Consider the following 20,856-nt stretch of genomic DNA (forward strand, 5'->3'; position numbering starts at 1 on the left):
TTTTTTAAATGTTCTGTGCTTTTCATGTCTTATATGAGAAATCTGCCAACTCTAGGGCTATGAAGATACTCACCTAAATTTTTATCTAGAAGTCTTTAAAATTTTAGCTTTTACATTTATGTCCATGATCCATTTCAAGTTAATTTTTGTGTATAATGTGAGGAGATAGTTGAGGTTCTTCCTCTTTTTCTTAAAAAAATTTTTTTTTACTTATTTTAATTTATTTATTATTGTGTTTTTGTTTGTTCGTCATTGTTGTTGTTGTTTGGCAGGGGAGATAATTAGGTTTATTTTTAATGGAGGTACTGGGGATTGAACCCAGGACCTCATGCATGCTAAGCATGTCCTCTACCACTTGAGCTATACCCTGCCCCTATCTTTTTCTTTAATATTGATATCTAATTGCTCCATTACCATTTGTTTGAAGAAATATGTGTATGTCTATTTCTGGATTCTCTCTTCTGTTCCGCTGATCTATATGTCCCCACTTATGACAATATCACACTGTCTTTTTTTTTTTTTTCACACTGTCTTGATTATCTTGAAATCAAGTCCTTCAACTTTGTTCTGCTTTTTCAAAATCGTTTTGGCTTTTCTAAGTCTTTTGCATTTCCACATAAATTTTAAGGTGTTTTGTCAGTGTCTACAATAAAGCCTGCTAGGATTTTGATTGGGATTGTGTTGAATTTCCAGACCGATTTGGAAAGAATTGACATCACTATTGAGTCTGATTCATGAATATGGTACATCTGACCATTTATTTAAGTCTTTAAAAATCTCTCTCAGAAATGTTTTGTAGTTTTTAGTGGACATGCATTGCACATATTTTGTTAAATTTACCCTGTGAAGAAGAGTTAACATAGCAGGACGGAGACTGCTTGCTATCCTTAGAAATGTCTGCTTGGCCCTTGGTTGTCATCTGGGAATTTGATTTCAGGAGAGTTCCCACAATTCTCAGAACTGATGAACTGATAAGAATGGCTCACTGTGCCTGAACTATTGATTCAAACAATGTGCCGAGCTTCTGAGTTCCTTCTGAGAGTCTGGAATTTTGGTACATGCTAGGCAGAGGGTGCCTACATCACCAGCCCCTATAAGACCCTTGGGCACTGAGTCTCTATGAAGCTTCCTTGATAGACAGCATTGCACACGTGTAGTCACAACTCATTGGTCCAGGAATTACATTCATCCTGTGTGACTCCACAGGGAGAAGACTCTTGGAAGTTTGCGCCTGGTTCTCTTCAGGTTTGCCCCAAGTCTTTTTTCTGTGCTGATTTTGCTTTATATCCTTTCTCTGCAAGAAGTCAGAGGCTGGAGCAGGAATTTATGCTGAATCTGTGAGTCCTCCTAATGAACTGTCAAACCTGGGAGTGGCTTTAAGGAGCCTCTGCCACAATCCCTAAGCATTTTATGGTTTTTTTTATGTGTATACAGTTTAATTTTTCATGTTTGTAGCTGTATATAGTTTATGATTTGTTATTGTTGACCTTGTATCCATGACCTCGTCAAAGTCATTTGTTATTTCAAGTAGATTTTTGGTAGATTTCTTACGATTTTCTATGTACATGATCACGTTGCTATAAACAAACATGACTTTTTTTTCTTGCCCTATCGTACTGGCTAGGGCCTCCTAGTAACATCATTGCTGTTGTTTTTGAGAAAAGTGGGCAGACGTCTTTATTTTTGGGGGTGGGGGCAGGTTGTGCTTTCTCGGTGGGCAGTCCGCTTCCTCTTGGCCATCACAGGCTTCTGGCCGCACAGGATGGCGCTGGCCTTGCGCAGAGCAGGGCGGTACTTGGTCTTGCAGATCGCTGCAGGATGCAGCAGAGGGTGGCCCAGCATCCTTGTTGTCGGTGGTCAAAGTGTAGGATCTCCGCTTCCTGACAACTATGCTGCTGGCCGTCTTGCAGTGAGGCAGCCTGTCCTAGGGGAAGGTGTTTTGGGGCTGCAGGTCTGCTTGTTCCTCTTGCTCAGGAGGCCGCAGCGCTTCTGCAAGACCATCCGTGGCTGATGCGGGCAGAAAAGGCACCTGTGTCCAAATGTCCTCTTTTTATAAGGACACTGGTCGTATTGGATTAGGCGCCCACCTTACTCCAGTATGACCATATCTTAGTTAATTACATCTGCAATGACCTAATTTCCAAATAAGGTGACATGATAAGGTACTGGGGATTAGGACTTCAACATTTGAATTTGGGGGGCTCAGCTCATAATACTGGGATCATAAAACAAATTGGAGGATTTCAGCACTTAGTCTATCCTTTTTGTGTTGACTTTGGTAGATTGTGGGTTGATGTCTTACTGATTTGGGGAAATTTTCAGGCATTATCTCTCAGACATTCGTCCCACATTCTTCCTCTCTTCCCATTCTGGGACTCTATATGTATGTATTTTTTACCTTCCTGTCACCTGTTTTACTTTTTTCTCTATTCACTCTCTTTTTCTTTGTGAGTTTGAACATTTTCTGTTGACTTTTCAGTTCACTAATCCTTTCCTCTAACCTGTCTAATCTGCTCTTAAAGCCACTTATGGAATGAACTTTTAGTTTCAGTTAATTGTATTTTTTCATTCAAGATGCTGTTTGATTCTTTTCATACAATCTAATTCTCTGGGAAATCACTGTATAATCATCCATGTTTCTCCATTTCCCTGTGCATTTTCCTTAACATATTAACATATTTATTTTAAAGTCATTTCTTGCTATCTCCAATCTTTGAGTCACTTCTAGGTCTGTTTCTGTCATCTTACTTTTTCTCTTGGTTTTCGGTTATATAGTCCTGGATTTTGAAATGCCTAGCACTTTCTAATTGACAAGTTGTGTATTAAAAACCAAAGAGGTTCTGGATGCTGCTGCCTTCTTCCAGAAAGGTAGGGTCGGGCAGACAGAGTGGGGCGGAGGTGAGTCAAGTCTGGGCTGTGGTTTGGGTGAGGCTCTGTGCTTGGGCTCCCGGGTGGAGGCTTCTGGCCATTGATGGAGAGCCTGGGGTCTCTCCCCGGCTCCTTTCCCTGGTGGGTCCTGAGTGCTGGTTCTTGTGTCTTCAGCACACCCTCTCCAAACCCCACAGCTTCCCTCACAGTGCGGGACTCCCCTCACAATTACCTCTTGCATTCTGGCTCAGCTATGCATATTTACAAGTTGAAAAGTATTTTGTCTAGCAATCTTATGTGTTAACAGTGGGAGTCAGGATCCCAGGTTGGTCAGTCCCTGGTCTTGATCGTGAGTCCTCTGAAGGAGTTTAAACAGGCACATGCCATCATTGCTTCGTCTGTGGTGCTGAGGATGGGTTGGGTCTGCTCAGAGATGACCATGGCCTTGATTTCAGACAAGGGCATAGAAGTGGGAGTCATTGGTAAGCTAGAACCTGAAATGCACCAGTTGGGGTAGAGAGGAGGGTTCTGAAACTGGTGCTCAAGTCCTCCCAGAACCAGGGAGCTGCTGGGTTATAGAGCAAAGCCAGAGGGGGATGAAAGAGAGGAGAGGGCGCAGGCTTCAGAGGAGGAAGTTACTGCCCAAGAGCCCAAACTTCTTGAAAGGAGGCAAGGGAGGAGACGTGGACAGTGCTGTGAAGTGGGTCCAGAGGGGTAAGAGGATGTGGGGATAAGAAGCCTGTAGCAGTGAAGATGGGGGCTGAGGAGTTGGAGTGTATGTGGTTAGGGGGTGGATTGTTTGCATCTGGGGCATTCTGAAAGGTCTCCAGTGCCCGACAAGCCTGACACCAAGAAGACATTTAAGAACGTAGAGTGTTTTGGTGGCGGACGGGCTGAGCCATCCTGCTGCCCGGGATGCAGTGTCTGGGCCCTGATGGGGAAGGGGCGCTTTGGGAGTGACAGCACTGGCACCCGGACTGCCGTCAGGGCCTTCCCATCCACACGCCCTCTACCCCAGGCCAGGCCCTCTGTGCCACCCCGTCACTGTAGTCCTTGCTGGTTGTCCTGCTTTTACTCAAACCACTCCCAGGCTGAAAGATTCCAGTGGTTCATCACTGCCTGCAGAAGAGAGTTCAGACTCTTGAGCTTTGCATCCACAGCTGTCCACTCGCAGCGCTCCCACACCTCTTCTTCCTCCCACCTGGCTCCGGGAGCGCCTCCCGCTGATGTTGGGACTGAGCCAAAGTCCCAAAGCCCGCAGCGTCCTCTGCGCCCAGTCCTGGGGCAGCTCGTGCTGCATACGGTTCATCCATTCACTCTGCGTTTGACCTCGATGGCATGCCCCTTTCTGGGCTGGGTGCTGGCTCGTGGTAAAATGCAAAGGTCACAATCCCTGCTCTGAAGGAACTCCAGGTCCCTGGCAGTCAGAGGGCAGGTGGCAGGGGCACCTGTGGGTTGGCCGTCCTGTCCTGGCCGCTCACTGGGTTTCCAGCAGGCACCACCCATAGTGCTGCTCTGCAGGGCAGGGAGTGTGACGGAGGCTTTGTGCCTTTTAATGTTCATGACAGGAATGGGCTTAATGAGTACTCATGTATGTAAGCATTTTTTATTGTAGAATAAATTGGTCTTCCTTGGCCTTAGTGTAGTGAGCTGTGTCAAGCTCTAGTGGAAGCCCGCTGGATCCCTGCGGGTAAACAGGTCGGGCTTGCCGCTAGTTGTGGCAAGGGGGACGCATGCCACGGAGCCACCAGGTTCACAGGAAAGGCTGGGAAGGATGTCCTGTGGGACTTTGCTGACTCGGGGGAATTGGGGCAGGTTTAATGAAGCAGTGCTTTCCTGGGGATTAGATGCTGTCAAGAAGTGGGGTCCTTCTGTGACGAGTATCTTAACACATCTTCCTTGGAAGGAGGAAGGATCAGGGGCCAGCTAAAGCTGTCCATTATGAAGAGATGAGGCAGGACAGGGCGCACACGGCAGGTCTTTATGGCTTAGACAATGCCCACGTTTCGTCTGTGTTCAGACATTATCATGGAGGGGTCTTTTTCTGTGGACCCATCCCAGTCACAGAGGGGCCTTATGCTGGTCTTGTGTGAAACTGTGTATGTTCTCAACAAGAAAACATGAGGGCTTGTATCTGAGAGTGCTAGGCTGGCTCCTACCACACCAGGGCCTAGCTGATAGGACCACGGGCCTTGTCTGACGCCGGTCTTAGGGCAAACTGTGTCTTTGCTGAACAGGAGAACACCAGGGCCTGTATCTGAGAGTGCCAGGCTGACTCCTACCACACCAGGAGGTGTAGGACTGGCTGATAGCACCGGGCCAGCTCCCGGACGGTGGGGGCTGCTTCTTTCTGCACCTGAATTATCTCTGTGGCTGACCTCACAACTGCTGTGGCTCCACTGGGCTTTGTGGGTACCTTCCACACACTCATCCGCCCAGTCAGATCATAAGCTGCCCCTTCTCCTTCCTGGATTGGACATGGCGGACGGCAGGTGGACTCCTGCCCACCTCACCTGGGCCCACCCTGACCATAGGCTGCCCCAGGCCGAGCCCCCTTGCAGCTGCTCCGAGGTCTTCTCTTGACAGCTCCTTCTGCTTTCTTCACCTGTCTGCACCCACCCCTTCTCCTGGACGTTCTGTTGCTGGACTCCTCTTCCTGAACACAAACAAGCTGTGGCTCCTGCCAGGGTCCCCCTCACCTGCAGGACAGGCCCAAGCCCTCAAGGCCTGGCCTTCTATCTTGCAGCAGGGCCTCTGCTCTGCACCCCTAGCTTCCCCACCCCAGCCCTGGCCCTGGCCAACACCTCCAGACCCCAGTTGTCCGCCCCGGGAACCTCCCCCAGGGATTCGCTCAGCCTAGAATTTGTTCTCCTCAAGCTCCTGGAGGAGATGCTGTCCTAGCACGTTGCACGTGCCTTTTATTCTGGAGCTCCTTCTCCTGCCTCCACTGGGACTCTAGCCTCACGAACGCTCCGTGCTTCCTCCTCCGTGTGCAAGCCCCAGGGGTCTTCTCTGTGAGCTGACACTGACCAGGTGCCCCCATGCCTGAGTGCTTGCGGGCAGGGCGCCCTGGGTGAGGAACCGCACCTGCTCGAGAGGTGGGGGAGGGGAGCTGCACTGCCTGCCCGGTGCTCAGCATGTGAACGAAGCAGAGACTAAGGGTAGCGGTGCCAGGCCTAGCAGGCAAATGCCGCAAAGGGGAGGTGGACTCTAGGGAGGGCCCAGGCAGCCGGGAAGGCATTGCGCATCCCCTGGGGCAGTGGGGTGTGCCTCTGGCTCCAGCTGAGCAAGGTCAGGCCTTGGGTTGAGGGGCCAGGGGCCAGCCCAAGGCCAGCTGGAGCAGCCATCAGGGATGTGGACTTCATTCCGCCAGCAACCATCCAAGGGCCTTAAGCAGGCAGGTGGTGTGGTTAGTGGGTTGGAAGTGCACCTGGCAGTGGGCAGAGGGTGGTGGAGGTGAGCTGACAGGTGAGCACAAGGAGGCCTCAGGAGGCAGGGGAAGGTGGGCAGTGAGAGCTGGTGGGGCAGTATGAATGAGGGGAGAGAGGACAGATCCGTTTTTGGCCTGGGCCCAGGTTGGACACTACTGACGGAGAACACACAGGAGCAGCAGGTGCCGGGGAGGGACTTGGCTGTGGTGCCCATGGGCACGGGGGGTGCTGACTCACACGCCGGCTGTGGGTCCCTTCACAGATGCTGGGCTGCTAGCACCAGCTAAAGGAGTGGGTTGATGGGCTGGCGGGGAGGAGATGGGGTCCTGGGAGGGGGTTCTCAAGCCAAGCTAGCCACAGTGAGGAGTGTCCTCTGGGGCCAGGAGCTTAGAGGAGCTCAGGGCAGGGAGGTGCTCAGACTGCAGTGGAAGGGCTCTTTGCAGGGAGGCTGTGGATGTTACAGCTGGCTGGTTGAGTGAACATCTGAGAGCAAAGGTGGGTGGGTGAGGGCTCCAGAGCTGAGGCAGCAGAAGTCACAGGGGAGGACATGCAGAACAAGCTGAGGCTCAGGGCCATGGAAGGCTGGGGCCTGACTAGGCCAGAAGATGGTGCTGGAAGCAGGCCAGGCCCCAACTGGCCAAGCCCTCAGAGCCTCTGTCCAGCTCTTCACCGGGGGCTCCAGTCTGCAAGTTTCCCTGCTGGGGTTGGGGTGAGGAGGTGCAGAGGGCCATTGTCCACGTCAGGCCTGGGCCACGTGTCAGGTGCCGGCTGATGGGCTCCCTGGGGACCTTGCAGAGCCAGAGCAGCAGGACAGACCTGCCCTGGGGTGGTCAGTGACCTATACTGCTGCCTCTCAGGCCCGGGGCTGGAAGATGAAGGTCTCACAGGACCCTCCATCATGCTGTGCAGTTCCCAGGTGTGAGTGGCAGACATCATGTGACCCAGCCACCATGCTTAACCTCTGGGAGCCGCAGGGTCCCCAGCCATCAGCTGGGGATCCCAGCACTCGCTTCACAACATGGCTGGGAAGACTGTAAGAAGGGAGGTGGAAGTACAGCTGGAGAAATGTTAGCTCCTGTCGCCGACCTCCAGCCTGAGCCCCCGTCCCATCAACACCTGGTCCTACTGTCTTCATCACACTGTGAGGCTGAGACCCCTGCCCCCTCATGGAGGAAGTGGCAGTGACAAGGGAGTGATGAAGGGAACGGAGAGCACTGAAGGTCCCATTTATTGGAATTTTAAAGACAGCAGAACGAGAGGAAGGCGTCCTCCTCCCCTGAAATGTTCCCATCCTCTCTGCCCTCAGGGCTCAGCACAGGGATGAGACCCTCACCCTCAGGTCCCCCAGAGGACAGCGCTCCAGCGTGGGGGTGGGGAGGGGAAAGGGATGCTCTATGCCAGGCAGGAGAGCTGGGACAGGAGGGGAGACGTGCACCCTCACCTCTTGGCTCAATCCCTCTCCCCTGGGACCTGATGTTGCCCCCCCAGGCCCTGGGGTGGGCTGGCAGATGGGGCTCATGCAACAGTAAGTGGGCAGGAGGTGGCACGGAGGCCCAGCCCCGCTACCCTTTGGCGGGGTGGGAGGGCTAGGAGGGGCCATGCTGGCCACAGCGGGTCTGAACAGAGGCGTCTGCAGTATACACACAGGAGGGTTGGAGAAGGGTTCCCTCTGTCCCAGGCTGTGCACGGGTATCAGAGAGGGGAGGTACCGAGGAACGGCCACATCAGGGGCAGGGTCCAGGCCAAGCACGCCACCCGAGTGGGGCCCCACGTGAGCCAGGGGCTCAGGCTACTCCTTGGCGCGGCCAATGATAGTGAGGATGTACAGGAAAATGTTGATGATGTCCGTATACAGGTTCAATGCGGCGAACACATACTCCTCCGGGCTCAGGGACAGCTGCTTGTTCCCCAGCAGCAGCTGGGTGTCCACTGCCAGGAACTGCGGATGACAGCACGGGGTGCTGAAGGACAAGCCCACCTGCCCAGCATCCTGCCCCGGGTGGCCCACCCCGTCACTCACGCAGGTGAAGAGCAGAGCGCCGAGCGAGGCATACACAATCTCCAGGATGCGGTTCCGGATGAAGATGCACAGGATGGCAAAGATGATCAGCACCACCATGCTCACCAGGAGCACGCCCATGCAAGAGGTGAAGTCGTAGCGCGTCTGAGGGCACAGGGAGGGACAGGAGACCCTGGGTGCCACACCCCCGGAGGCCTCTGGGCCCCCAGGGCTGGCAGCCCTGCCCTGGGGGGTCCCTCACCTGCATGGAGAAGATGACCACTGTGAAGCAGACGGTCGTGGTGATGCCTACGGCCATGATGACCGCCTCGGTGTCGTAGAAGCTGGCAATCATGCCCACCATGTAGGACAGACTGACGGTCAGGATGGACTGTGGGCAGACGTAGCCTTGAGTGTGGGGAGCCGCTGCCCCACTCCCACCCCTAGGCCCTCTGTGGCTCCAAAGAGGGAGAGTGTGTGGTGGGAAGGCTGGGCCCCAGGGGCTAAGGGCTCAGGTCTTGGGTTACCAGTGCAACGAGATTCCAGGGGTGCTTTCGCCGGAAGTCCCCACAGCAGCTAAGGACAATGAGGGAGATGAAGAAGACGGCATAGGAGACATAGTAGGTCCAGACATTCTCCCGGACAAAGCCCTTCACCTTCCCGACGAAGGTGAACACAGCTACGGTGGACAGAGTCACGGACAGCTGCAGGGTCAGCACCAGGAACACCTGGGGAGGGAGGCAGCTCAGAGCCCTGGCCAACGCAGCTGCCTGGGCCCTCCCCAGCCCCGCAGCCCACCTTCCGGATGAAGGCCTGGCGGATGCTCTTGTCATCCCAGTTGGTGGCAGGGAAGTCCTGGTTGTCGTAGTAGGATGGGGGCCCCTCCTCGTGGTAGGTCCCATGCTGAGGTGCTGAGGAGCAGGATGGGCTGGGTCAGTGCCACTCACTGGAGCCGGGAGCCCCTGCCCTCGCCCTACCCCTGCCCCACTACTCACAGCCAAGGTCCTGTGCCGGGAAGGCCTGTGGTTGTCCATAGGGGTTGGGGGGAAAGGGGCTCTGCGGATATGGCCCCTGAGGGTAGCCCCCTTGGGGGTAGGGGCCCTGAGGGTAGCCCCCTGGGGGATAGGGGTCCTGAGGGTAGCCCCCTTGGGGATAGGAGCTGGGGCCCTGGGGATACCCTGGCTGGCCATAGGGGGAAGGCTGGAATGGGGGCTGTGGGTAAGGGGCCCCAGGGTAGGGAGGCATGGAGGGCTGGGGCCCCACAGGATATCCAGGGTTGGGGGGAGGGTAGCTGTCCGCAGACACTAAGAAACTCTTTTCATGGGACATGGCCTCAGATTCTGCGGTCTTCCCCTAGAGGAGAGAGAGAGAACAGTTAGCCCTGCGGTGACATGAACAAGCCGGGCACCCCACCTGCTGCAGAGAACCAGGATGGAAGGAGAGGGATTCATGACCTTCGCCACAGGGCCATGGGGAGCCCAGGAAGAGGGGCCAGGAGAGGCGGGTGGGGACCGGGTGGCTGGGCGTGAGGGTTCAGAAGGGGGTCTCCAGGCCGACCCCAAAGATGGAGGAGGTGATGGACTAGGGGATGACTTTATCAGCCTCGGGATTTTTGGCTTCAGCTCTTTCTCACAAGCAACCGGAGGGGCTTTCTCACATCTGTTGACCTCTCCTGGGTCAGAGCTGCGCCCGGGTCTGGGCTGGTCTGGGCTGGGGGCGCGGTCGGGGAGGTGTGGGGGTGTGCCCAGACCCTCCTCTTCCATCCCGCCCCTTAAGCAGCTTTAAGGGGCCAGAGCCGGCGGCTATTTCTATCCCAGGAAATCCCCACGCCATCTGTGACCAGCTGGAGCCCTGAGCCCTCTCCAGGAGCCGGCCCGAGCGTCCCTCGCTCCCAGGGTGGGGGCAGCAGGCCTGGATCGGCTGCCGGGGTGCCTACCAGTGGGGCACGCCAGGAACAGCAGGTTGCGGGGGTGTGTGGGGGATGGAAGCGACAAGAGGGCGTGCGGGGGAACAAAGCAGACGTAGGGGCGAGGCGGTTGGTGGCGGTGGCCACCGAACCCCCACCGAGGGCCGGGTGGGTCCTCGGGCCGTTCGAGGGGCGCTCGAGCCGCAGAACCCGGCGTCGTCGCAGCGCGCCGCCCCCGCCCTCCCGCTCCTGACCGTCCGGCCCCCACCCCCGCCGCCGCCCGGGCCCCCGCGGGCCGCGCGCCGGGCCCGACCCACCGGCTGACCCCCCGCGGCTCCTCTCGGCTGCGAAGGGCCCTCGCGGGGGCGGCGGCAGCCGGCCAGCTGAGCCAGGAGACACGCTGCTGGCCTGGGGCTGGGGACTCACCACTCGCGGGGCGCCTCAGGACCCTGCGCACAGTGTCCGCTGCGCGGCCGCGCGGTCGACAGCCGCTGCGCCCACACCCGTGCCCGCGCCCGCGCCCGCACCCGCACCCGCACCCGCTCGGCGGCCAGCTCGGCTGGGCTGGCGCCTGCGGCTCGGGAGACGCAGCGGGGCCTTGTGACGGGGCGGGGCCTGGGGCGGGGCTGGCGGCGCAGGGGCGGGTCCGCGCGCTGGGCTCCGCAGAGAACGCGAGGCTGCTCCCGGACCGACTGTGCCTGATCTGGATTCCCTGCTGGCTTCTTTCCGACACACAGGCCCGAGCCCCGCGGTCCACACTTGGGCCCTGAGGGCTGTGGACCCCTGGAGGCTGATACCTAGCCTTGCCAGTTTGCTTAAGTGATTTGCTGAGTCTGATGAGCACCCTCCATCCTTCCTTGGCCTTAAAATCTTACTTTCCCTTTCAAACAAGTCTATCTCAAATCAAGAGACCTAACTGCTTAATTGCTGCACCCTCTCTATCAAACTAGTCCGAGCCCCTATTAGACCAATTCTCACTTGTTTTCATGACAGATCCACAAGATACAAGGGTGGCATTTCTAGCCCTGTTTCACTGCTAAGGGGCTGAGGCTTAGAGATGGCCCAGGAAAGTTAACTTTCCTCAGCTTCATGGGTCTTGAGGAAGTGCTAGCTGCCACAGTCAGGGACACCCCTACTGGGCTGTCTCCTGGAGCCCCTGCAGGAGTGTCTCCCCACCTGGGGCCTAGGGACCCTACTGGGAGGGTCTGCTGTGCCAGACAAGTGAGCATCAGGGATGCAGGGGGATGCAGCCAGACAGTGCTGGGGCCCTGTCAGTCCAGCCTGGCAGGACATCCAGAGGACCTTGGCTTTGCCACGGCCGGGGATCCAGCAGCTGCTGCTGCCACTTACAAGGCTCACTCTGCCCTCTTCTGGGGATGGACAGTAGGAGTGGGCAGGAGTGGCAGAGAGAGATCGGTTAAGAAGTTAGCGTCATGATTCAAGCGAGAGATGATGAAGGCTTGGACCAGGGTGGGAGCAGCCAAGGTGCTGGGTGTGCAGCTTGGGGTCAGGCTGGAGAGCTGCTCCGTCCCCTGGAGGAGCAGCAAGGGTGGAGGTCGGGTTTCAGTGGCTGAGCGGTAAGTGGGAGGTGGGAGAGCAGGAATGGGCACAACTCTGAAAGGCTGGATGCCACTGGAGGAGGAGCAAAGGGGGGATTAAGTGGCAGAGGGAGTGTGGGTTCTAAAGGTGCACCTGAGCGTGAGGGTCAGGACTGCCACAGGCCCTGTCTGCACCTCCATGTCCCCTTCTGCGATGAGGGGATTTGCTGCAGCAGGGCGTGTCAGCACAGTGCCTGCACCTTCTGGGGTTGGCCTTGGTGACAACTTTGACAACAACGACGACAACGCAGGATGGGACGGCTGGGCAGGTGCATGAATCAGAGAGAGAGCCACCGGGAAGGGAGTGCAGGAGGTGGAGGAAGGCTGTGCTGTGATGTTGAGAGAGCGAGGAAGCTGCTTGCCCTCCGTGCTCATGAGGTGGGAGTGGGTCACTTGCTAGCTGTTTAAGGGTGAGCACGGTTGCAGTTGTGAAGGTTGCTGGGGAGAGTGGAGAGCCTGCCCCAGCCAGGCTAGGCCTGGAGAGTCGAGGGGTCATGCTGCCTGCAGTGGTGGTGGTGGGGGGGTGGTAACAAAGAGGCTAGAGATCCTTGAAGTGGGGGCAGCGACTCGAGTCCCCTGCTGGATTTAGCAGGGACTGTGGTTGGACGTTTTGCGGTTCACAGGGGAGGGCCAGTAGGAGTGGAGAACTGCCAGGAGCCACTTTACCCACTCTACCAGCCGGTGGGCTGGGGTGGGACAGATGGTATTGGTGGGTTGGGCTGCGGGCTGAGGAACTGGGGGGTGGGGCTGGAAAGTTCTAGAGGAGGGGCCTGAGAATGGAAGTACCGAGAGGCAGGCACTCAGCCCCAATACCACAGGCCCCTCCCTCCAACACTTTCACTTTTGTTTTCCTGCCCCAGGCCTTCTGCTTCAGGGCCGGCGAGGGAGTCCTGGCTGACGGCGGCCCAGGTAGTGGGGGAGTGTAAGTGAGGGGATGTGGGACGCCCTTAATGACGAGGGGTGCCAGGAATGCCACCAAGGGGCCTGGAAGGGGCTGGGAGGGGTGAGGCAGGACTGTGGGACTGCTACCCTACCCGCTCTTCCGGCCCCAGGGCTGTGATGGGGGAGGCAGAAGCGGACGTGGGGGCAGCAGTGGAACTCAGCGGGCTGCCCCCTGACATCCCGGACGAGCTGCTCACACTTTACTTCGAGAATCGCCGAGGCTCTGGGGGAGGACCTGTGTTGAGTTGGCAAAGACTTGGCCTCGGGGGCATACTCACCTTTCGGGAGCCTGCAGGTGAGGGGACCGATGAAAAGGGGCAGTCTGGGCCCCCCACCCGCAGTCAGCCCTGACACCCCACTCTACCCCTGCCTGCAGACGCAGCAAGGGTCTTGGCCCAGGAGGCACACGTGCTTCAAGGTGCTCGACTGAGCCTGCGGCCGGCCCCACCACGCGCCCCGACACGCCTGCTGCTCCAAGGGCTGTCTCCTGGCACTGCACCCCAGCACCTGGAGCAGTATGTGCAAGCCCTTCTTTGTGCCACAGGGCACCTGGAGCAGCCCTGCCACAGCCTGGCTAGTCCCCGACCAGACCGGGCCCTGGTCCAGCTACCTGTGCCCCTTTCTGAGGCAGGTGAGAGGCAGGGTTGGGGCAGATGTGCCCGTTGGGGGAAATGCCCTGAGCTGACTCGCATCCTCCCCGCAGAAGTCTGTGTCCTGAAGGAGCGGGCCCGGGCCCTGGACCTGGATGGGGCGGAGGTGTCCCTGGCCTGGGTGCCCTGGGCCCGAGCCGTGCGTGTAGTGGAGAGCAGCCCCCCTGCAGACCTGCTGCTGCTGGAGCTGTACCTGGAGAATGAGCGCCGCAGTGGAGGCGGGGCCCTGGAAGGCGTGCGCAGCCTGCCTGGGGGCCTGGGCACCGTCGTCTCCTTCCAGCAATGGCAGGGTGAGTAGGGCTGCACAGACCCAGCCCAGCCCCCGCTGTCCCTCGGAGCCCTGACGGTCTTCTGGCCTTTTCCCTTCCTCCCAGCGGCTGAACGGGTGCTGCAGCAGGACCACTGGCTGCAGGGCTCCGAGCTGAGCCTCGTGCCCCACTACGATGTCCTGGAGCCTGAGGAGCTTGCCAAAGACATCAGTGGAGGGAACCACCTAGCCATGCTGGGGCCTGGGGCCACCGAGCATGCTCTCCTGGAGGCTGGAGGGCCAGTGAGGGCACAGAATTGTGCAGGGGACATGACACCGGGCTCTGAGGAGGCACCAGGGCGATCGGGAACCTCTCTGAGGGCAGGTCCTCTCCAGGACAGGTCCTCTCTGGGACAAGCCGGGCCAGTCAGCCTGGAGCCCATGGGGTATTCAGAACAGGAGGGGCCCCAGGTGAGCCTGGGGACTGTGGGGTCTCCAGAGCAGGCAGGGCTAGTGAGCCCGGGGCCTATGGGGTCTCCAGGCCCACTGGAGATTGCCATGGGGTCTCCAGGGCAGATGGGGTCGGGGAGCCTGGGGCCTGTGGGGTCGCCAGGGCAGGAGGGCCTGGTGGAGACGGTGCTGCTGATGGAGCCGGGAGCGGTGCGCTTCATGCAGCTCTACCACGAGGACCTTCTTGCTGGCCTGGGAGACGTTGCCCTCTTCCCACTTGAGGGACCAGATATGATTGGATTTCGGGTGAGTGACCCCTGACGATTCCTCCTTTGACCCTCCTCTCCTGCTGGGGGCTCTGGTTGCCTATCCTGTGCCCTAAACCTGAAAACTGCCCCCACCCCACCCTGTGGTCCTGCAGCTCTGTGGAGCCCTGGCACCGTGCCAGGCAGCCGAGGAGTTTCTGCAAAGTCTGCTGGGCAGCATTAGCTGTCACGTACTGAGCCTGAAGCACCCAGGCAGCGCCAGGTTCCTGCTGAGCCCAGAGGGGCAGAGCCTTCTTCAGGGGCTGGAGGCTCAGTTCCAGTGTGTCTTTGGGACAGAGCGTCTGAACAGGGCCGCCCTGGACACAGACCCTGGAGAGGTAGAGATGGAGCCCACTCCTGCCCGCCCCTTTTCACTCCTCAGCTCCTGGTACCTCCACCCTTGCTCAGAGGCCCCTGGGGCGGGGTATGCACCAGGTGAGCCCTGACACTCCCTCCCAACAGGCGGACCTCGCTGAGACCCTCCAGGCCCTCCCTGGCCACTCCCACACCCTGTGGCCTCCAGACAATATGGACAGTGACCAGGAGAACGTGAGCCTGGGTAGGGCTCCCTGAGGACACCAAGCACATCCTGTGGCCCTTTCTTGAGCTCATGGTTTGTCCTACTGCTCTGCAGTCCCACCTGTCTCGGTCTCGTGACCATATACCCTCTAAGGCCTCCTCCATCTTCCACCCATTCCTGGCTCGTCCTCTCTCTCAGCCCCACCCTGGCTGGGCTGGACCCCTGACCCAGTGCCTCTCCCTGCCCCCAGAGGAGGTCCAAGAGCTGCTGGCCACCCTGGAGGGCCTGGACGGGGAAGACTGGCTGCCGCTTGAGCTGGGAGAGAAGGAGTCTGAGGGGCAGCTGGAGGAAGCGACTCCCAGGGCTGGGGAGGGGCCCGTGGCCCCCAGCACTGGGGTGCCTGAGTTGCTGGAAGAGGAGGAAGAAGTGACTCCCAGGGCCGAGGAGGGGCCCGTGGCCCCCAGCACTGGGGCATCTGGGCGGCTGGAGGAGGAGGCTGCCCTGCAGCTGGCTCTTTACCGGTCACTGGAGCCACGAGGCCAGGTGGCTGAGCAGGAGGAGGCTGTCGCACTGCAGCGAGCCCTGGCCCTCTCCTTGTTGGAGCTACCCACCTTGGAGAAAGAAGAGGAGCTCCTGGATTCAGACTCTGGCGGCTGGGCCCAGCTGGTGGTGCATGCAGCCTTTGAGCAGGATATGGATGAGCTGAACCGAGCACTAGAGGCTGCCTTGGAGGGGCACCTCTGGGAGGAGACAGTGGGGCCCCAGGACTGTGTGCTGCCCGCAGAGCTGTGTGCCCGCTTGGAGCGGTGCCACGGCGTGAGTGTTGCCTGTCGCGGTGACTGCACCGTCCTCCGTGGCTTTGCGGCCCAGCCCACCCGTGCGGCCCGCCACTTAGCAGCACTGCTGGCTGGCCCCCAGGATCAGAGTTTGAGCTCTCTCTTGGTGGCTTCGGGGCCCCCTCGTGAGTCTGCCATCCAGACTGGGGGGTGGGGGTGGAGTGGGCCAGCTATTGGGGGCTGGTGCCCCAGGCATGGCCTCGACCCCCTTCCTCTCTGTGTGTCAGTGCCACAACAGAGGCTGAGGGAGTCCTTGGGCAGGCTGGAGTGTCTGGCTGAGAGCAGCAGCGAATTCCAGATGGTGGTACAAGCCTTCTACGACACCTTGGACGCACCCCCTGGCAGGATCCGCATTGTCCGGGTGAGTCCACACTCTGTCCTCCCAGCCTCTGGCCTCCCAGGCTCATGGCACCATTTCTGCTTTGCAGAACCTGGGGGCCATCAGCCTTACCTATGCTAGGGTCAGCTGGCCAGAAGCTGCCCAGCAGGCTGGAGGCTGTGGGGGACAGAGGAACACTGGGCCTCCCCAGCCCCGTTCCCCGCCTGAAATGTGTTGACAAGTCTGGGACAGGGAGGCGGAAGGCTGTAGAGGTTAGGGGGTCCCAGCACAGGACCCCACTTTGCCAGTGATAGCCAGATGGCCGTGGATAGCATGACCATCTCCATGCCACAGTTCCCGGCTCTGGAGCGTGGGGTGGTACTGCCATCTTGTGGCTACTATGAGGATTACTCATTCCGCGTACTGCCCCTCGCGCAATTCTCTGCACTCCTCTGCCTCCCACGGGGTGGGCTCCAGCAAGGGGGCCGCTGCAGGGAGGCAGCTTCCTCCTGCATTTTTACTTGCAAAATGTGGCAACTCTGAGTGTGGGTGTGTTTCAGGAAAGGCTGGGAACAACTGGTGAGGGGCCAAAGTGAAGCTCTGGGAACCCCAGGAGCTCCTGGCTGTCCAGGCAGGAAGGAAGAAGGGGCCAAAAGGAGGGGCTTGGGAGGCAGTGGGGGGACCCTGGAGGGCTGCAAGGCCCAGAGTTTCTGCACGGCCAACTGGAAGGAAGGACTGAGGAGGAGGCTGCGCCAGGCTGGTTTGCTGGCAAGCAAGTGTGAGGGCAGTGCCCAGTGACCAAGAGTAACTGGGAGGTGAGAGCAGGGACAAGTCTGAAGATGAGCTGGCCACGGAAGGAAGGAGGGGGATGAGAGCGGAGCTGGAGCAGAGTGCAGGGCTCAGTGCTCAGGACTAAGGGGAAAGAATCTCGGGGGGTGTGCTGGCCACAGACCGGCAGGAAGGAAGGGACAGTGGCAAGCTGGTGCCCTGTGCTGTGAAGGCAGGTGGCCCTCTTGACTCTACGCACAGAGTTGGGGGTGGGGGACGACTGAGCAGCAGCAGCAGAGACCTGGAGCTGGCCAGAATTGCAGAACCTCGGGCCTTTGCCAGACCTGGCCCAGTCAGCCACACCGCCACCACTTTCCTGGAGGTGGTCACTGTAATTTGCATGGAGTACTTTTCCTGCATTTCTGGACTTAGCAGCTGCCACTTTTGCACTTTGAGGAAGGAAGGACACACCAGTCATGCCCCACACTCTCGAGGTTCTGTTAGTCACATGAGTTTGATTCTTTGTGACTTTGTGCGGTACACTTGAGTCTTCTTTCCACGTAACAATTTTAGAGACCATTTCTTGCTTTTCTGCATGGAAGATGAGAATGGGCTTCCCTTCCCCTTCTTTCACCTCTTCCTCCCTTGTCCATTTCATAGTTTGGTCAGTGACATGATTTTTATGCTGGTAAGGTTGACAACAAATGTCACCTTCTAATCTGTAACTGTCATGAAGCTCTGTGCTGGGGCCAGAGGCTTTTGAAAATATAATGGTAATGAAAAATGTTTACCACTGGACCAGAGAGGAAAAAGGGAAATGAAATCCTAGCTATTAAAACCATGTTTCATGAAAAAGAATATTCTAGAATTCAAGGTCTAATGGCTCCTAATTTTGTTTACTTTCTTCATTTTTCCATGTGGTGCTTGGCTGCTGGGTTACTTGTGGTGACCCATCACCCTCTTGCATAGATTCCTTTTTTGTTTAGTAGGAGGATGTCCTTGAGTCAGTAGTAAACAACTTGGACTTTTAAATTTATTTGCCTTTTACAATTTGAGGTAATTTGCAACTATAATTTGATGTTAGTGTAATACTGTTTTTCAGACAAAAGATGCTATGTTTTTATGAAGACATTTCTGTTAACTTAAGCACAGCTGATTCTTGCATTTCTTAATCTGTCCTTATTTTTCCTCACTATTAATAATTTGGCTGGATATAGGGTCCAGGATCAAAATGTTTCCCTTCAGATCTTTGACAGACTTAACTCTTTTTCTTTAGTCTTTAACATTGTTTGTTTTTGGAAAGGTTAAAAAAATCATTCCGAGGTCTCTTAGCATCCAGTGTTGCTGGTGTGAAGCCCAGTATGAGAATGTGAGATTTTTTCCCCACATTTGTAAACTGATTTTGGGGCATGTGTGTGTAGTGTGTGTGTGTGTGTGTGTGTGTGTGTTTGTGTGTGTGTGTGTGTGTGTGTGTGTGTGTGTGTCTGGACACTTGTAGAGTTTTCTTTCACTTTGAAGTTTGAAGTTTTGCCAGCAGGTAGGTGCTGGGGCGTGCCTTCCCCATTGTCCTTGGTATTTTGTGGATCCTTTCCATCTGAAGATGCCACCTTCAGCTCAGGGAAACTGTCTCCCCTTAAGCCTTCACTTGCTCCCATCACCTGTGTGTCATCTTCTTGTGAGGCTCCTGTTACTCAGATGTTAGACCTCCTCTGTCCTCTCCCTGATCTGTCCTCTCACAGTTTCCAATCTTCTTTAGCTCTGCACGCTGAGTCACTTCCTGAACTCCATCTTCATTATCTTATTATTCGGCCTTCCACTGTATGCCGTGCAGCAATTCCATTCTTAATGTTAAGAACTTTCTAATTTTCAGACTGTTTCTTTTTCACTGGAGGTAGTCTTGTTTCATGGATATAATATTCTTTTGCATCCCTCTGAAGTGACTAGTTAGAATTTCTTGAGAAACTTTTTGGGTCCTGGAATCGACTCCTCCCCGGTGATCACAGGGTTGGTCACCTTGGTCTCCCCATCACTGAGAGGTGGGGGGAATCTCTGGGTGTGGGGAGTACAGTCCTGTGGGCAGTGCAGGCACGGAGCTCAGGTGAGTTCTGGTGAGTGGTTGGGTTGCCCACTTGCAGGCTTCCTTGGAAGGATCAGACTTCCCTGGAAGGGGCGGCTCCCTGGTCCCCCCCCAATGCTACCTGGCACCTCAGTAAGATGGCTGACACCCACCTAATGCCTGCTACTGGGCAGAGCATGACGGGAGCTGTGAGGTCTCCCCAGACCCTGAACTCCTCCAAGAGAGGCCTCTTGATTTCTGGGCACAGCTCTGTCCTATGGCCCAGGGGGTGTGGAGGGTCTCCAAACAGCCTGGCTCTGACCGTGGCCCCCCCAGGTGGAGCGCGTGCTGCACCCGCTGCTGCAGCAGCAGTACGAGCTGCATCGGGAGCGCCTGGAGCAGTGCTGCGACCGGCGCCCAGTCGAGCAGGTCCTGTACCACGGCACATCCGCGCCCACCGTCCCTGACATCTGCGCACACGGCTTCAACCGCAGCTTCTGCGGCCGCAACGGTGAGTCCTGGGGCCCCGCAGGAGCGTGGGGTCGGCCGAAGGAACCACACTAACCCCCGCCCATCCCGCCCGCAGGCACGCTCTACGGACAGGGCGTGTATTTTGCCAAGCGCGCCTCCCTGTCGGTGCAGGACCGCTACTCGCCCCCCAACGCTGAGGGCCACAAGGCGGTGTTCGTGGCTCGGGTGCTGACGGGCGACTACGGACAGGGCCACCGCGGGCTGCGGGCACCTCCGCTGCGCGCTCCGGGCCACGTGCTCCTGCGCTACGACAGCGCGGTGGACTGCCTCCGCCAGCCGAGCATCTTCGTCATCTTTCACGACACCCAGGCGCTGCCCACCCACCTCATCACATGCAAGCACATGTCCTGGTCTCCCACTGGAGAGCCCGCTAGGCACTTGGGCGACTCCCCAGCCACCTAACCCCGGAGACCCTCCCCTCGGCGCAGCCTCCGGCCTCCTCCTCCCCAGGCTCGGCTCTGCACCGCCCTCTCGCCCCCTCCATTGCCTGGGGACATCCCTGTGTCCTGCTGTGGTGCCTGTACGGGCGGTCGGACCAGGAGGTTTGGGGCTGTGATCCCCCCGGGGCCAGGTCCCTGCGTTGGCCGGCCCAACTACCAGGGGTGAGCAGCGTCCAGGATGAAGGTGGGCCGGCCCGACACCGCCCGCCTCGGCCCTACCTCGCCCGAGCTTGGGCGCGACTATGTCGTTTGAATAAACGTGTACGTGAAACTAGGCAGGGAGGCCTGCTGGAGTCCGGGTCCGACCTCTGTTTGCGGGGTGGGGAGCCTCGGCGTGGCTAGAGCCCGCTGCTACTTTGGGGCGGCCCTGGGCGGACGGCCGAGGCCGGACCCAGCGCGCACCCGAGTGACCCCACGTCGCCTTAGTGTCACGCACGCTCCCCTAACAACGTCTCCTTGCCGACCAGCCCGCCTTCTGCGCGCGGGGAGGGGGCCGTGCCCAGCGGTAGGGGTGCGCGCGGCGGGGGCGCTGTGGAGAAGTCGCGCTCGCGCTCCAGCCCCGCCACCTCGGTGAGCCCCCGGCTCCGCGCGCACTCGGGTGCCAGGACCGCACGGGCGGCGCTCGGTTTGGGGCCAGGGCGGGGTTCCGGGCTCGCCCCGCCCGCGCAGCCTGCGCAGCTCTCCCGGCAACGGCAGTCTGGCTGCAGCGGCCGAACCCAACTGAGCTGAGCCACCAGGCACGTAAGGCCGGGGCGAGAAAGGGAGGCGCGGCGAACGGGAGATGCGGGGTCGGGTCGGGGCTCTCCTGCCACAGGCATCCCGGAACTGGAGGCTGCGTCGTGGCCCATCCTCCCCAGGAGGGCACCACTTCTGGGCGCGGAGACTGCGGAACTGGACGGGCGGTGCCCCGGGTGTGGGCAGGAAAGGCTGCTGGGGAGGTGCGGCTGCCCGCCGGGCGCCGCGCGGGGGGCTGGATCAGAGGCGGCCTGC

At 58.1% G+C, this 20,856-nt stretch overlaps 3 protein-coding genes across 4 annotated transcripts in view; 2 read left to right on the forward strand and 1 right to left on the reverse strand.

Annotated features, from left to right (window-relative positions):
* Positions 1-7,492: 7,492 nt before the first annotated feature.
* Positions 7,493-10,764, reverse strand: GRINA (glutamate ionotropic receptor NMDA type subunit associated protein 1). The gene is made up of 7 exons (XM_031439854.2): positions 10,631-10,764; positions 9,294-9,651; positions 9,097-9,209; positions 8,826-9,026; positions 8,561-8,689; positions 8,320-8,463; positions 7,493-8,238 (listed from the first exon to the last, which is right to left on the reverse strand). Exons 2-7 carry the CDS (start codon positions 9,625-9,627, stop codon positions 8,089-8,091), a joined length of 1,071 nt encoding a protein of 356 aa, XP_031295714.1. The 5' UTR covers positions 9,628-9,651; positions 10,631-10,764; the 3' UTR covers positions 7,493-8,088.
* A 1,275-nt stretch (positions 10,765-12,039) lies between these two features.
* Positions 12,040-20,025, forward strand: PARP10 (poly(ADP-ribose) polymerase family member 10). The gene is made up of 12 exons (XM_031439851.2): positions 12,040-12,180; positions 12,663-12,724; positions 12,855-13,039; positions 13,121-13,375; positions 13,448-13,684; positions 13,769-14,397; positions 14,513-14,734; positions 14,859-14,955; positions 15,167-15,877; positions 15,980-16,113; positions 19,232-19,406; positions 19,482-20,025. Exons 1-12 carry the CDS (start codon positions 12,055-12,057, stop codon positions 19,826-19,828), a joined length of 3,180 nt encoding a protein of 1,059 aa, XP_031295711.1. The 5' UTR covers positions 12,040-12,054; the 3' UTR covers positions 19,829-20,025.
* Positions 20,026-20,500: 475 nt separating this feature from the next.
* PLEC (plectin) overlaps positions 20,501-20,856 on the forward strand; it is a 56,090-nt gene continuing 55,734 nt past the window's right edge. Inside the window, exon 1 of one of the 2 annotated variants that reach the window (XM_064476731.1) lies at positions 20,501-20,603. The gene's annotated coding sequence lies outside the window, so the exon portion shown is untranslated. The remainder of the gene's footprint in view (positions 20,604-20,856) is intronic. The other variant, XM_064476740.1, reaches the window with a different exon arrangement.

Source organism: Camelus dromedarius, chromosome 20 (assembly GCF_036321535.1).
Source record: "Camelus dromedarius isolate mCamDro1 chromosome 20, mCamDro1.pat, whole genome shotgun sequence".
NCBI classification, from domain to species: Eukaryota; Metazoa; Chordata; class Mammalia; order Artiodactyla; family Camelidae; genus Camelus; species Camelus dromedarius.

Coding starts and splice junctions, on each gene's coding strand:
- PARP10 (XM_031439851.2), top strand. CDS start 12,055: ATGGGACGGCTGGGCAGGTGCATGAATCAGAGAGAGAGCCACCGGGAA. Junction 13,040..13,120: donor CACCTTTCGGGAGCCTGCAG/GTGAGGGGACCG, acceptor CCCTGCCTGCAG/ACGCAGCAAGGGTCTTGGCC. Junction 15,878..15,979: donor GGTGGCTTCGGGGCCCCCTC/GTGAGTCTGCCA, acceptor TCTGTGTGTCAG/TGCCACAACAGAGGCTGAGG.
- GRINA (XM_031439854.2), bottom strand. CDS start 9,627: ATGTCCCATGAAAAGAGTTTCTTAGTGTCTGCGGACAGCTACCCTCCC. Junction 9,210..9,293: donor CCCGGCACAGGACCTTGGCT/GTGAGTAGTGGG, acceptor CCTGCTCCTCAG/CACCTCAGCATGGGACCTAC. Junction 9,027..9,096: donor GCCAGGCCTTCATCCGGAAG/GTGGGCTGCGGG, acceptor CTCCCTCCCCAG/GTGTTCCTGGTGCTGACCCT.